Genomic DNA, 16,484 nt, shown 5'->3' on the forward strand with positions numbered 1-16,484 from the left:
ATACAGTAGTCAAAAATTTCATGGAACATATTTTAGTAACAAATTTAACATATACACATTCGGATAAGATTTATAAATTATTACACATATTCACTTTTTAAAATTTCATTTATACACACATTCTCATCTAGTTCATTAACTATTTTATTTATAGCCTTTTTTATTTGATTTTTATTAACTATATCATTGGTATTATTAGATTAGTTTTCACATAAACTTGTTATTAGACTTTTCGCATCATTACTTAAATTGTTGATTATAGTTTTCCCCACGTGATTGGGAGAATTCCTTGAATTTGTTAAAAACGTATATGACGGTTTATTGTATTTACCTGTTCTTCTGTCCATTATTTCTATAGCATTTAGTGTGTTGTTTTGTATAGATTTTATTAAAATTTGTCTAATGTTTAATTTATAGATAGGTAATATATTTGTATGTTTGAATAATTCCCCTGATGGGTATTTTAATTGTAAGGAGTATGCTACTTTTATTATCATTTTTTTGTGTTATATCTTATATGTAATGTATTTATGTCTGTTCTATTAGAGCCTCCCCAACATGTAAAACCGTATAGTAGTATTGAATTACATAATGCCATGTATATTTGTCTTATAATTGATTTATTAAGAAATCAAATTTTGTAGAATAAAGCAGTTAAGTTCCTTATTTTATTTTTAATACTTTGGATATGTTTTGATCATTTTAAATTGAAATTTATTGTTATTCCTAAATATTTGAATGATAGAACCATTCTAATTGGTTTACAACTGCAATTTATCGTACCAGTTCCACAATTATGTATTACAAAGCTGTATCCAACAGGAAGCGGTGAACGAGTTGTAACTATTGGTATGCAGACCGATTTATTTATGTTAAGTGATAATATATTTTTTTTTATCCAGTCATACATATACCGTAAATTTATTTCGACGGTTTGTTTTAGTTTTTCCCAATTATCTTTGAAATTAAATAGTGCTATATCATCAGCAAACATGATTAATTTTTCTTTTAATAATGATGCAGGTACAGAGTTAATATATAATAAAATCATTATGGGGCCTAATTGTGTACCTTGAGTAACTACATAATCTTTGACATAGCAATAATTACAATGATTAGATCCTATGGTGGTTAGTTGGTGAACCATTTTAATGTATTTTCATCAAAGCCTAATTTTTTTAACTTGTTGAGTAATAATTGTCTACTAATTGAGTCGAATGCTTTTTCCAAGTCCAAGAACGTAATTAGAATTTTTTTTTTACAATCCCTTTTGTTACGTAGAAAGTTATTTATATCAATTAAAGCGTCTCCTAATTTTTTTCTAAATTCGTATTGTCCATGATATATTATTTTATTTTTCTCCAAGTAATTTAATAGTTGATTTTTAATTATTTTTTCAAGGATTTTAGCTAAAATTCCTACTATTGATATAGGTCTACAATTAATAAAATCTTACCCCCTTTTTTATGAATTAGTACTATTCTTGCTACTTTCAGATCATCTGGTACTATACCATTTGTTATACTACAGTTTATTATGTGGGTCATAGGTAATATCACATTGTCTCCTATTTGTTTAAAAAATAATGCTGTATAACCATCAGTTCCAGGTGTCAAATTATTATTCAGATTATTTAAGATATTGGTTACTTCATAAGTACTAATGGTATTTAAATTGAAGATGGGATTTGTGTTTAATATGTTTTTAGTATTTACTCCTTTTTTTTAAAAAATATATTGAGTATTGTTTGTACTATTGGGAAAATTGTGTTCAATTAATCTACTTCCTGTTGTTACAAAATATGAGTTTACTATGTTTAAGTAGTCTTTAGGTGTAAGAGTGGGATATTTAACCTCTATTATTTCATAAATTGGAAGCCCTGCAGAATTAATTTTATTTTTTGAAATATGATTTGATACAATACAATTGATGCTAGTGTCTAGTTTAATTTTATTAAAAATATCTAATGCAGTATTAGTATTATTGGTTTCAAATAATCCAGTTCATTCGATACAAGATAACAATTTAACTGCCTTATTGTAATCAATATATGATATTGTATTTGAGTAATTATCTATGTGTTTTTTTATTAATTTGTACGTTTTTTATACTACCTATAATTGTGTAATGGTCTGTTATACTGGTTTTAATTACTGTAGGAATAAGATATTAAAAATTATTAGTGTTCATTAGAATTTTTTCATGACATTAATGATTTTCAAAATATTCCTAAAAAAAAATTAGTCAATTGATCTTAACTTTTGTCAGTGTTTTTTGTTTATGAGCTTGCATTTTATTTTGGTATTGCAGATTGGATTATAAGTCATGTTTCTAGAAACATATTATTCTCAGAAAACTAACTGTAAATGCATTTTATCATTAATTGATAATATTTTTTTAATTCTTATTAATAAAAGTCATTAAATAAACAGTATGAACATTCTTTAATTTTTAATAGTATAAACTTTATTTTTATTGAATATTGTCTTAACTCGTAAGATATATTTTTGAGTTTTCTAAAAGATTAGCTAATTATGTTTATTGGATATTATCAATATTTTTATATATTTTATACTTACCATTTATTATAGAAACTTACATTACTGTTCTATTAATTATAGAATTATAATTATGTATTAATTATAACTCATAATAGTAAAAATGTATTATTTCTTTTTTTGTTTTCCGTGTAGTAACTAGGTTATAAATATGTGTCTGCACATTCTAATAATGAATATTGGTTCTAGTTTAGTTCTTTTATTTTGATATTTGTTATTTGCTTAATAATTTACATTTTACATTATTATAAAAATAAAATATAAGTTCAATTTAAATATAATTACTAACTACTTATATCATGGCAAATAATTTACAATTTATTTACCAAAATAATTAAAAAAAACATTATTAAAAATAATTTCAATAATTTATTGTGTATTTAAGATTTTTTACACATGAATGGTTATCTAATTAAAACAATAAATCAAAAAATATATCCTTCAACTGGAAAAAATGGAAAGTTCTGTTTAATTGCCAAAAACATAAGGAATTATGAATTATAATACACAATAATGATCAATAATTTATAACCTAAATTACATGCCTGTCTTAAGAATAATTTTTCATCAAAATATTGATAAATTTAATACATGTTAAACAAACTTGAATGGTATTGATGATAATAATTTTCATACCGTAATCTTAATATTCATAAATTAGTGAAATGTGATACATATGTAAGTTTCTTATAATAATATTATGTTACAGATAAGTAACTTAATTTACAATCATTTATTCAGAACTGGGAAATTGTTTGGTTGAAATATGAATGTTGGTGTAGATTCATTAACTAGTGAGGTCATCTGTAAAAAAATGTATTATAGTGAGTTGATTATAAAAAATAAAATTAATTTATACATCATACTTGTATGATTTGAGGTTGCGAATAAACCATTTGAATTTGTTGTGGTTGAAGATAATTTTGATTTTGTATTTGAAGTGTTTGCACATTATATAAGTTAGTCGACATCTAAAAAAAAAAAAAACTTTAAAATTCTAATCATATGATTTGTTTCTAGACTCCTTTAATGAAACTTTAGATACCTAAAACGGTATAAAAAGTTTCAATACATAATTTTAACTACTTGAAATAATAATTATTTAATATTATGTGTAATTTTTAGTATGACTTCAAATTGTATACTTATATGTAGTCAGGGCCGGATTGGTCTGGCGAGTTACCGAGGAAAACTCAGTGAGTCGCTCAAAATATGGCCTGGTTTAATTATTATTTTTATTTTAGAGATAAATTAGTACAAACATGGGTAGAAAATATAATTGATTTGAATTATTTAAACCGTAAAATAGCTGTAATCAAACGTTAGAAATTCTTAAATTCGGTAGGTTGACATCTTGCCAATCCAGCGCTGTATGTAGTTAATAGTTAACAACTCTTACAGGTAGAGGTTTTATTTCTTTAGTATGATTAACAACATTTATTAATTGAAGTACACAATTTAAATTTGTATTTAATACCTGTGTATTGCATTGTAACGGTATAAGTTTCATTTGACCGTCTGTCGCAGTTGTTGAAGTACTTGTTGTAAAAGTGTATGATGTGATATTTGAAATCTAAGAGTAAAAAAAAATATATATATTATTTCATAAAAATAAAATAGATATACTCATTTATTAATGACTGAATATAAATATATAATACTTAGATATATTTGTTACTTGTATAACTTAAAAGAATCTAGATAATACTTTATAAGACAATTTTTAATTATCTAACAAATATATATCGGCTTTTTTTTATTATACTTGTAATTAATGACCAGATTTTCGTGCAGCTAACTCTTAAATAACGTGCAATTAAAATGCAAAAATGTGCAAAATCGTGTAAAATCAAATTTTTTTTAGAAATTATGTAAAAAAAATTTCATTGCAAGTACCTACTTCAAATTTTATTTTTAATGCTATTTATTTTTATAGTATTATTTACTAGTTGGCATTAACTATTAAATATTATATTAAAATATACAATTAAACAAATTTTTTATTTTATTTAAATAAAATAATAATAAACTGATTTACACTATTTTATTAAAATTTATTATTATGTACATTTCCAAATTTTTTTCTGTAAAATTATATCTTCTTTAATTGTGAAAATACGAGTTAACTACGGCTGCAGCGGATAGACTGTATATGGATACATGTATATGTAATTGATAATTGTAATAGTATCGTCAAGTAGACCCAAGAGCAAACTGGAGAGAAATAGCTGAAAACAGAATAAGATAGAGGGAAATTTGTTTTACGGGATGGTCTTAAAATCTCAATTACATTGTATTATATTGATATTATATAATTATATTATTAGATAATATAAAAACCCAATAATTCATATAACAACATAATATAGTAATGATAAAGTAGATAGATGTTATAATAGATTATGGAGCAAAAATATTTGTAAAAAGTACTAATTAGTACATTTTTGTAAAAAATAACCTGAACGTGCAAAATAAAACTTTTTTTCTTAAAGCTTGTTTCTATAGGATTTAAAACACATAATAAAAATATGCGATTGGACGGAAATCTGGTCTAGTGTCTACTTATAATAATTGATTATAATACAGTATAATATATAGTCTATATTTACTTGATTTTGGATACCATTCTCTAAAAGTACTACTTGATTTATTGGTTGTACAGTTTGTATTATTTGTCCAGTACTAGACGCTGATGCATTATTTCTTTGTTGTTGTTTAGCATTATTAAAATAATACTGAACCTAGAATTTAAAAATACAATTTTTTTTTTAAGTTAAACGATAAGTTGATCTTCTTTAATAATATTTAACTGAATAACAGATTTTAAAATATTTTATCAATGAAAATGTAATACAAAAAATATAAGCATAGAAATATTTACATTATAGTTCTTCATAGTTAAGCAAATTTGAAGTTTAAATTATCCAACTGTTTTAGTTATAATTATATGCTACATAACTCACATAAGTTATACCATGAATTATGTTAAGGTTAGTTAACAAACTTATATTTTAAGTAATTTTAGTAGTAAAAGTGTAATTTTTTAATTTATACAGAGAGTAAATCATAATTTAAATTTATTAGCATTAATATTTTATGGAAAGGTAATATTTATTATTCTATAATAAATCATTAGTGAAGTGCATTATAATAAAGTATTTAAGATCTGATTTTATATAAGATAGATGTAATGTTGGTGTTGTGATAATTACTTGTTTAGGATTTTTTGATGTCTTAAATTCTCTTTTATCAGTTTTTTTTGTTGCTTTTACTCTAGGCACTATGTCAGTAAGAAAATAAAATTGATTATACATGGCAACTGCCATACTAATATCATTTTTCATTAATATTCGTCGCTGTTGATTTTTGGCATGAATCCACCCGAAAAGATTTAATTCCTTGATAAATATTTCTACTGCTTTCGAAAGTATTATTGTAGTTTCTAAATTGACCCTTTCCACATTATCATCTAATTTCATCACTCTTTTTATCCTGCTTATTGGAAATGTTTGTGTTTTAAAGTTTATCTGTATAAAAAAAAAACTGTTCTATTACAATTATAAGTTTAGTTTATACAAGAAATGGTTTTTACTGTTCCAATATTTCTAATTTCTTCAATTGTTTTGGACCAAAATTGATTTAGGCAAACTTCATTGTAAGTTTGACTGTTCTTTTCTCTGGGCATTGTTATAGTGTTGGGATCGTCTTTAGTTGGATTGTTTTTATATTTTTTTATTGTGGACCTGTATAACACGTTTATTATTACAACATACACCACTCAATAGTCGACCATTGATACTTACGGATCCATCAAGAATATGAACGTAATTATTGTATTTTTACGAGTCACAATTAGGAATCAATTGAAATTAATTAATTTGCAGCTTAAATTAGCACATCCATTAAAATAGACGTATTTCTAGTTATAAACAAAATAAACCAAAATGTCCAATAATTATTTAACGATACATATACGACGTCTAACCGTGTTTCTTCTGCATACTCGACATAACAGCTAACGAACTAAACTAACCTATAAGTACTACCAATACTACCGGCTAACCTAATTTAATTCGTGTTTGGGTTTTGGTGATTTTATGTTCCAATTGGTTCTGGGTAAGGGGGCGGGTCCATTTTCCTCCAAAAACGAAATACCGTTTTCCACCGCTGTCCATTTTCCTCCAATTAATAAAATAATAAAATCGTCATTCATTGTCAGAATGTTAAATTAAAATTAAATAACAAATTAAATATTTAAAGTATAATTATAATATAAAATACACCGTACGCGCCGAACTTTGCGGGTGGCTAAAAACAGAATGAATATAATAAAAAAAAATACGTACGTCGATAAAGATGCATCAACCAATCAATAAATAAAATAATAATAATTAATTATATATATAATATATAATATATAAGTGGTTGATGATAATGCAACCATACAATATTATGTAAAATATAAAATATAGTAAAACCACTACAGTATATAATATAATATTTTTTTATAATTATAGGACATTTTAAGCAACAAATGTTCACCTGTTTAAAGAAAATAAAAATTAGACTTAATATGAATAATTATTTTACTTTTTGTAATTACATACCTAGAAATTAAGCGACCAGAATTTAATCAACAGATACGCGCGAAATGTGATCCTAGCCATATTCTATCTTTATAATTCGGAACTCAACACACACTGGCTAAAATATTGGAGGAAAATAGACATAATTTTAGTCAAAAATAATGTGGAGGAAAACGGAAACCAACCTTTTTTTGATGGATAATGGACAGTGGAGGTAAACGGTATCTTGTTTTCGGAGGAAAATGGTTACGACCGGGCAAGGTGTATTGATGTATTGATAAACTTTAAGGTGTCGGATACCTGGTATCCAACTGCCACACCTGTTAGAATATTTTACTACAGGTAGTTGTAAATGTACTTCAAATACAATAGTATATAATTTTTAATATTGAATACCTAAACTAAATATATATTTTATAATTTATTTATGTACCTGTGAACTTATTTTAATATGAATTATACCTAAATAATTGCTATACATACAGTTTGTATTGTATAAATAAATATTAATATTCTTATTTAATAAAATATCATTAAGATTTATCGGTTGATAGTTGATTAATTTTATTTGTATACAAATTACGGTTTTTCCTTATTATTATTATTTTTTTGTTATTGTTCTTATAATTTTGAAAAGTACGGAAAATTTTTTATACTTGGTCTACCTCAAATTTTAAAACGATAGTATTTTTATAGCTCCGATGACAGAAACAAAAAAAGCATCATTGTTAAATCAATACATTATTTATTCATTCAGAATTAAAAATAAATTAAACGTATAGTGTAGGAAAAACTATCTTTATATTGAATATATGAAATACCTTTGTTGAAAAATATTTCCAGATATTTGATTGTGTTTTTCCTTAAAATTTGTTATACATACGTCAACAGGTGCAAGAAATATTATTAAAAATAGAGAATTAGCATGTCAAATATAAAAACGTGTGTAAGTGAGTATCGCTCCGTTATATATTGGGTGTCGATTAAGTATGTTTAATGGGATATTAAGTTTGAATTCAATGATATAACGGCATTAACTTCATTGTACGCGTAAAACAATTATGAGTGAAGACGGTCTGTCATATCACTAATTATATGTAAAAAACATATAATATAGTAAATAGCTTATTAGGTAAAGTAATTTATTTTACTATATTAAGAATACAACGTAAGTTGAATTAATTTTTGCGAAAATATTATCTCGTGTATAAATATAATAATAAATGTAAAAATAATAAGTCTTTACGAATAATATTAATTTTGAATTATAACTAAATAATGAATTTCGTTACTCATATATTAAAATATTTAATTTAAAATGTTTATAAAAACAAATTATGCAAATATACTTTATAGATTTTCTGGCTTCATTCATAAATTGCTTATCGTCATTTATAAAAAAAATAAAATTTCAATTGCCATGCCAAAAATTTTCAAAATAGTACTATGTATGTAAAATGATTATACAAACACTTAGTGAAAATTTCATGTACCTTTACGATTATTAATTTTCGAGTTGCACCAAATAAATAAAATAAATTTTATCAAAATCTGGATTTGCGTAGGAATAATTTATTTTTTTTGTTTTTCTTTGTTGTATTAAAAAATACTAGAAATTTTTAGTTTTGACCTTTTAAAGTACAAACTAGATTCCAGTTTCTATCCGAAATTACCATTGAATTGGGAAATATTATTTCAACTATTTATGCATGTATGGTTAACAATTTTCCGCCTTTATCCCAAATGGAATATATCTGCTGCCTTCACCTATCCCCCAAAAAATAACTTCTATATAACAAAATTCAGTAAATATATTTCATATTTAAGTTAAAGTTTAAATAAAAATCGTTCTAATTCAAATATAATTTCTGTTACTTATTTGTATTAAGTAAAAATGCATACAAAAAAACATAATATTTAAAAAATATAATAAATAATAGGTATTGGATAATGATATACTAATATAAGTGATTTTAATGCTAACAATTCATAGTTTTTGTTTACAAAGGTTTTTTCTAGATTTCATTTAAAAAAATTCATTAATGATATTATCTACATACAGTAATGATGAGTTAAGTCACACACTTTTTTCGGTTTAAAAAATGAATCTACCTTTTGAGTACGATTAAGAACATTAATTGACTTTTCAGCCTTTTTTTTTATTGTTTTGTATGTTAAGACCTAACTTTTTTTTATTCATGTTATTTTAATATAATATGTAAAATAGAAATAAAAAATACTATAAGTATATTCTATATTTGTAATATATAGAAATGTATTTTATTAATTATAACAAATATACTAGAAAATTTTAATTATTTACATCACACATTTTTAAAATATTGTTACAATTACATTTAAATATCGTAGAAAAGATACTATAAATTATTTGATTTTTTTTACATTTTATTTATTATTAAATTGAATAACCATATGCATTACTAATTTTTCTTCAGTGAAGCTGTGGCCTTTATCTGTCAATATATTTTTAAATACTGAGAACGATACTGTCAACCAAAGTAGTTGGGGCATATTTAAAACAACTAAGTACCTAATGTTGGGTCTTGCAGATAAATATCAAGTTTAACGTTTCCGCCTGATAGTACTGCATTAATTTGTTGTAGAATTACCAGACCTTTATTTTTATTGGAAAGATAGTGTAATTATGTTTGAAGTGTTAACCCCTTCGATTCAGGAATAGCTTGAATTTCTTCGTTTATTTCATCAATAATTATTATTGAAATGCTTGCATGTACCTAACGTCATATTTTAACATTTTATGTTAGTTTCATTTTTGCTATCACTAAAAATTCAAATGAGTGGATACAAATTTTAATTCATTGACAACAGTACTATCTTAAATTTTATCTAAAACTTTTTTAATACTGTGCATCATCTTTTGACAGTCTCTCGTTAAATTTTTTGTTTGCTACGATGATCAGCATAATATTACAACGATGCAAGAATTCGTGTTCCCCACCCAGTAAGAATTGCAACAGGTGGTAAAGGGATATCATTAATTTTATCTTTAAAAATAAAGATTCGACTGCGCTTTTAAGAATATTGTTTCACATTATTAATTAAAGTATTAACTTTTGGAAACAACTCCCCCAAGTCGTAGAAAATATTTTTAAATGCTAAAGAGCCAGTTTTCCATTTAAAATAAAATGTTAAATCAATCTTTTAAAAATATTAATAAAATATTTTAAAAACATTTCAAATATTATTTAAAAATTTAAAAAATATCTTCTTAATAAAAAAAAAAAGTTATTTTTTTAATGATTTATAAAACATTTTTTTAATATTTTAAAAATGAAAAAACACTAAATATTATGAAATGATTTTAAATGATATTTTTATTTTTGTATTTTATATTAATATATATATTATAAGTAAAAATCCAGAAATAACTAATAAAAGTTATTTTTAATTTATTGCAGAATAATTTGAAATCATAATATGTATAATTTAAAACAACTTTATAATATATTAGGTTTAATATCATATGGTATATTACTTATGTTTGTCTCTATAATTTGCATAGTACAATATTCCTAATCATCACTACTATGGTTTGGCATCTTTTACTTTCGTGCTAGAGAATTTATAATATTCTACTCCAAGTTTTTCGCATACCAGCAGCTAACCTAATATATTTGTTGATTTTCTATGTGTTGGTAATGACGTCTGGAACTTTTTCTCCGTCATCAATTAAGTATATTATATCCACATTCTGACTATACTAAATAACATAACAGCCATAAAAAGAGAACAGTTTTAAGGAATATACTTTAAGGTGATCAAAATATTGAACCAATTTCAATCCTTGCACAAAATAGGTACTACGAATTTTCATAGATGTTAGTAAATTATAAATATGTGAATATAATTACTGGATTCAACAACACTTTTCTCAAAAACTTAGTATATATTAATTAAATAGTATTATAAATTTAACTAAGATGAAAGATCGAGGTCGAGGTCGCCAATTGGTGGTAATGAAAATACCGCTTTTTATGGGGCTTCGTTTATAAGAATTCTGAGGCCTCAAAGGACACAATGGTGTATGCCGATTCACGAGGGTATACTTATGTTAAATGCCGTGTATCACAAATCGACGGTAAGTACAAAGTATACTAGAAGAATATCATATACCTACAATACAATAAATAAATTAAAGCTATTAATAAAAATAAAATAAAATTATATTTAGCCATTTAGGCAACTTCGATGCTCTTGATATGAACAAGGGTGTAGGTCAACAGTTTCAATATCGTTACACTGCAACAGCCAACAGGTCAATAAGGACACTAAATATATATATATATATAATATAATAAACGTATAAGTGTATAACTGTATAAGTAAAATAATAAATGCTAAAATACCATAATAATGCATATATAATACAAAAGTCGGGATTTGGTATACTATTGAGGTGGAGCTGTAACCCCCCTCCCCCGCTAACATTTAGTGCTAGTTGCAGCATTAATATATAGGTAAGGTAATAGGTATATTATTATTTTGTATTATGAAATATAACAAATACATAATATTATTATTATGATATAATTATAATATTATACTATTATACTTATATATTAATTTTAAAATTGTTCGCTTACTTTTACTCAAGGCGAGATTTCCAACAGATGCCAAGTATGTCTTGGGAACAATGAAGATGTTGAAGGTATAAACATTTTTCTACCATGTGGACATGGATGGTGTTGTGATGCTTGTAAAGCTTGTTGTACAAATAGTTTTCCAATTTGTAAAACTCAGTTATCAACAACATAACCAATCCACATAATGTTCCCTAGAATAGGAGAAGGTGAATCTATTAGAAGTTAAAGTGTTTAATAATGTTGGTTTAATGTACTTATACATTTTATATTTTAGGTGCTTGAAGCAAAAATACACTACCGTTGGACCTTACAGTACCTGTGTGTCTAGGATCTATGTGTGCTCCTCAGTATGTATCAGGTATATACTTCCTTCTAAATTATAGCCGGGGTTGGTTAGGTTCCAGTTGTATAGAGTCTATACAATATTTATACTATAGAGTTTATAGTATAGACCCTCGACCAGAATTGTATGAAGTTTGCGGGGATTTAGTAGATGATATCATCCGCGTATATTTAAGTAAATGTATAAAACTTATTGTTGAACTTATTACATTTATATCAATTAAAAAAGTTTATATTATTAGTTGTTGTGTAATTTATGTTTCAAGATACAGGTGTATAGGTGTATTAATTTTATCATTGAGTCAAAGATTTACTACAGCAATCTTACATGAAACTAATAATCATTAGATATGTCTAGAGCTGAGATATTATAGATTTATTGCTAATAATTTGCTATAAGTCTCTTAAATACAAAAATTATTCTGTCTATATATTCTAAAAATATTTTTAGTAAAATATTAAAGACGTCTACTTTGAAGTTGAGATTGGTGACATAAATCATAAAATAACATATTAGGGAAGGCCGTAGCCAGAAATTTTTTTTTTTTTAGGGGGGGGGGTGGTTAAGAATTTAAATAAGTTATATTATACAAGTTTAAAATATAATAGGCATTTAAACCTATTCGATTTTATTTCAAGCAAAAATTTCGGGGGTGTCTAAACACTGACCCCCCCTGGTTACGCCCTTGATATTATGGAAAATCAAGTGAAAAAAATACAAATTATTTTCACATTACAAATCACGGCATTTGGATTTTAGTGGATTTCTAATTCCTCACTGTTTCTGTTAGATACACAATTTAATGCAAGTCGTTAAATTTTGAACCTTAACCTGGTCATAATTCATAAGTTAAAAACATTTACCAATTATTGACTAGGTACCTCACTAGTCACTACCTAATAATAATTGTAAATTGTTTAACAAAATATTTTCTAAAATTATCATGTTATCGTAATTACCTAAGTATTAACAGTCACAATTAACAATACTTCAACACGTGTAATATACTAATGTAGAATAAATTATAATACGATTATTATAGCTTACAAAGTTATAATTTTATACATATACCTATTTACTAGTTTACTACAAGCACAGGTATATATTCTGTAAATACAAAATACAAAGATCTTATATATTAATATATTATTATTGTTTTGCATAATATGCATTAACAAATAATAGTACAATAAATAATATATACATATCTGTGTAATAATATAAATTATAATAATTATCACAATTTAACAAATAATAAATAGACCACGAACTACTATACATATATATCTTAGTTTGTGATGTAGGCAATTATTTATAGCCGTGAACGTGATTAATCAAGGTTAATTAAAATTCGTGATTAATATTCCAAGACCGTGGTATTATAACTATTATATATGCATATTTTTCAGATAGACCCATGTGGTTATAGTACAAAATATATCGAAGCTATTTAGCTATATCATTGAATATCGTTGTAATTGATAATTGGAGCGAAAGTCGAAGCAGTGTCATTGATGTCCATCTTAATTTATGTATCGGAGTAGCAGATAGTCGTGGTATTGGAGAAATTCGTATTTCGTTTATATCTAGTCTGACGCGTTCCATAGGAGCGTACCTAAGATTATTGTTATTTGTTTACAATATAATATTTAACACTTTAATAGATTCCTGCAATAAATAAAAAAGTTAAATTTTTAATTCACAAAATAAATATATAAATAGGTACGGGCAATTAAAATACATAGTTAAAACAATAAAGCCAATAACTACAAAACAATAAAATTTAAAATTATACAAAAATAAATACCTGTTTATATGTAATAAACCTGAGACTTTCTCATAGATTTCCCATAAAGGTTTATAGGTTTCTTTATTTGCTGAGGAAATCCATTCTCGAAATTTATTGAACATTTTTTTCGACACATTTACGATTTATGGACTAAACTAAACTTACTAAATGGAGTGTCGATCGTGAGTGGTAACTGTAGATACGTATGTCGATAACTAATTTACTAACTGACACAGCACACAGCAATATCGATTATAAAAAACTAATCAGTATAAATTATATCTAAGGCTATTGATACTTGCGAATAAAATTACTGGTCAAATTGCTACAACGATTTGTTTTGTTTTTTGTAAGTGATTAAAGTTAATAAAAACACAATATGGTCCTGCTATCGCACTGGCCACTGAGTAAGTAACACATTTATTAACATAACGCAGGAACGCACTACCTAGAATCTAGATTATCTAGGCTAGATAATAATAACTACGTATAAATACACTTACAATTTAATAAGTAATGAATAATACAATATAAATATTTAAATTATCAAATATATATCCTTAAAATATATATAGCTTTAAAAAAATATATCAAATAACTAGGAATTCACGATATACAAGTATATTGCCAATTAACCTTTTATTACTGGTTGTTTATTTTTTTTTGTTTACCATAATAAAAAAAATAAATAAATAAGTAACAAAATTAAAATAAATTTAAGTTTTTACAACAAACCAATGTGTGTATACGTAAATATGGTTGAAAATTGCATGGTGTATGGTAAACAATAATGTACATGGTGATAAACAGTTCCAAGTTCATACGAATAATATTTTTGTATCTATTTACAATTTTATAATAATATAACTAAATTTGTAATTATAATTTAAATTTAAATTTAAAAGTCTATTAAACAATTTTTGCAAAGTATTTTTTGATATTTGTAGGTAATATGTTGCTATATAAAAACTAATAAGGAACCTCGTAAAAAACACTTAAAGTTAGGTGCCTAGGTGGAATCTTATATTTATTTTTCAAGTTTTTTGGCATGTAGAGCTTAACTTTTTTTATTAACACTTTTAACATTTTAAATGTTTTTAAATATTTTATAGATAGTCTGAATATTTTGAAAATTTCAGTGTGTATGGATTGTGAAATGTTTCAATCTTTTTTGGCGGAGCATAAATATTTTAATCGATGTTTAATTATAGTAAACAAACTGTTATTATATTCTTATGTTGTATTTATATTATATATTATTCTATGCCGTAAAAACGTATTAAAATGCCAGTGGGCGTCAAATTAAAAAATGTGGGCAAGTGGGTATCGCTCTGCTGTTAGTGCTGTATAGTAGGTAGAGCGTAGAGATGGAGAGTAGGTCACTATAATGGATGTGTTAAATTTGAATGCAATGACAGTTGTCATTGTATACGAAAAACGATTCTGAACGGAGATGATTTGTCAGTCTAGAATAATTAGTAGGATATATTATATTATTACCTATATTTAAATCGTAATATATTGTAATTTTACGCGATTTCATAAAAAATTAAATTTAATATGCTCATAAAATTATTTCCATATGGACGCTAGAATTTTTTTTTATAGTTACTTGAAGGAAAACTTATGAAGAACCTTGTATTGGGTTTTTTAACCTTAGATATAAACCACAAATATTTTATGAATTTTCAACTTCAAAATTCCTTGCGATTTTGAAATTTTCGCGATTTTAACATATTTTGTAAATATTTGAACTTAAAATGCTTATAAACAAAAACTGTGACTAACGATTTTTGATTTTTTTTACTACGATAAGTACAACTTATAATAAACCTTGTATTAAATTTTAAAGATTTTTTGGATAACTAATTTTTTTATATATAGGCATTTCAAAAAAAACTTAGAAAAATCGAAAATTTCAATTGTCTATAAGTAGCTTAAAAAAGTCAAAATATTTTGAAAATTTAATCGTAGATAGATAACGCTAATATAAATATTTGGTGAAAATTTCAAGTATTTACAATGATTCGTTTTTGAGTTACAGCAAAACCAAAAAATCGATTTTGTCGAAGTGGTTATGCGTAAAAATTCCCGTTTTTTCCGTTACTTTTTCATGGTTTTTCCTGACGCTTTTGAAAACTATTGGAAATTTTTTACTTTTGACCCCCCCCCTAAGTACCAACTAGATGAATTTTCCTTTTCAAAGGCGGCTGAAGTCAAAAATCAAAGCATTATTTCTACTCCAAACGTGATGACAGACACAAAAAAAACATACGTCGTTGTAAAATCAATACATTCCTCACTTCGTTCAGAATCTAAAAAATAATAATAACAAAATCGATTATGAGTAAAAATTCTCGTTTTTACCGGTAGTTAAGAAAAATACTGCTTTTTTTACGAATGACATAAATATACCTATTTAACAATATTTTTAAATAATTAATACCTACCTATGTTTAACGCGGTTTTATTTTTGAAATATTATATGTACTCTTTTATATAAATTAAATTATAATATCGTAGTAATATATTAGTATCTATCGTTTTTTGGTTAAGCAAAAAATAACATAATTAATATCTATT

General features: G+C 24.8%; 1 protein-coding gene across 1 annotated transcript; it reads right to left on the bottom strand.

Moving 5' to 3' along the window:
* Positions 1-3,217: 3,217 nt before the first annotated feature.
* On the bottom strand, positions 3,218-6,765 carry LOC132927569 (nuclear transcription factor Y subunit gamma-like). Its single transcript, XM_060992119.1, has 6 exons — positions 6,151-6,765; positions 5,771-6,085; positions 5,168-5,299; positions 4,036-4,131; positions 3,425-3,529; positions 3,218-3,362 (listed from the first exon to the last, which is right to left on the bottom strand). The coding sequence occupies exons 1-6, from the start codon at positions 6,241-6,243 to the stop codon at positions 3,288-3,290; spliced, it is 816 nt and encodes a 271-aa protein (XP_060848102.1). The 5' UTR covers positions 6,244-6,765; the 3' UTR covers positions 3,218-3,287.
* Positions 6,766-16,484: the final 9,719 nt, after the last annotated feature.

This window comes from Rhopalosiphum padi, chromosome 3 (assembly GCF_020882245.1).
Source record: "Rhopalosiphum padi isolate XX-2018 chromosome 3, ASM2088224v1, whole genome shotgun sequence".
In the NCBI taxonomy this organism is placed as follows: domain Eukaryota; kingdom Metazoa; phylum Arthropoda; class Insecta; order Hemiptera; family Aphididae; genus Rhopalosiphum; species Rhopalosiphum padi.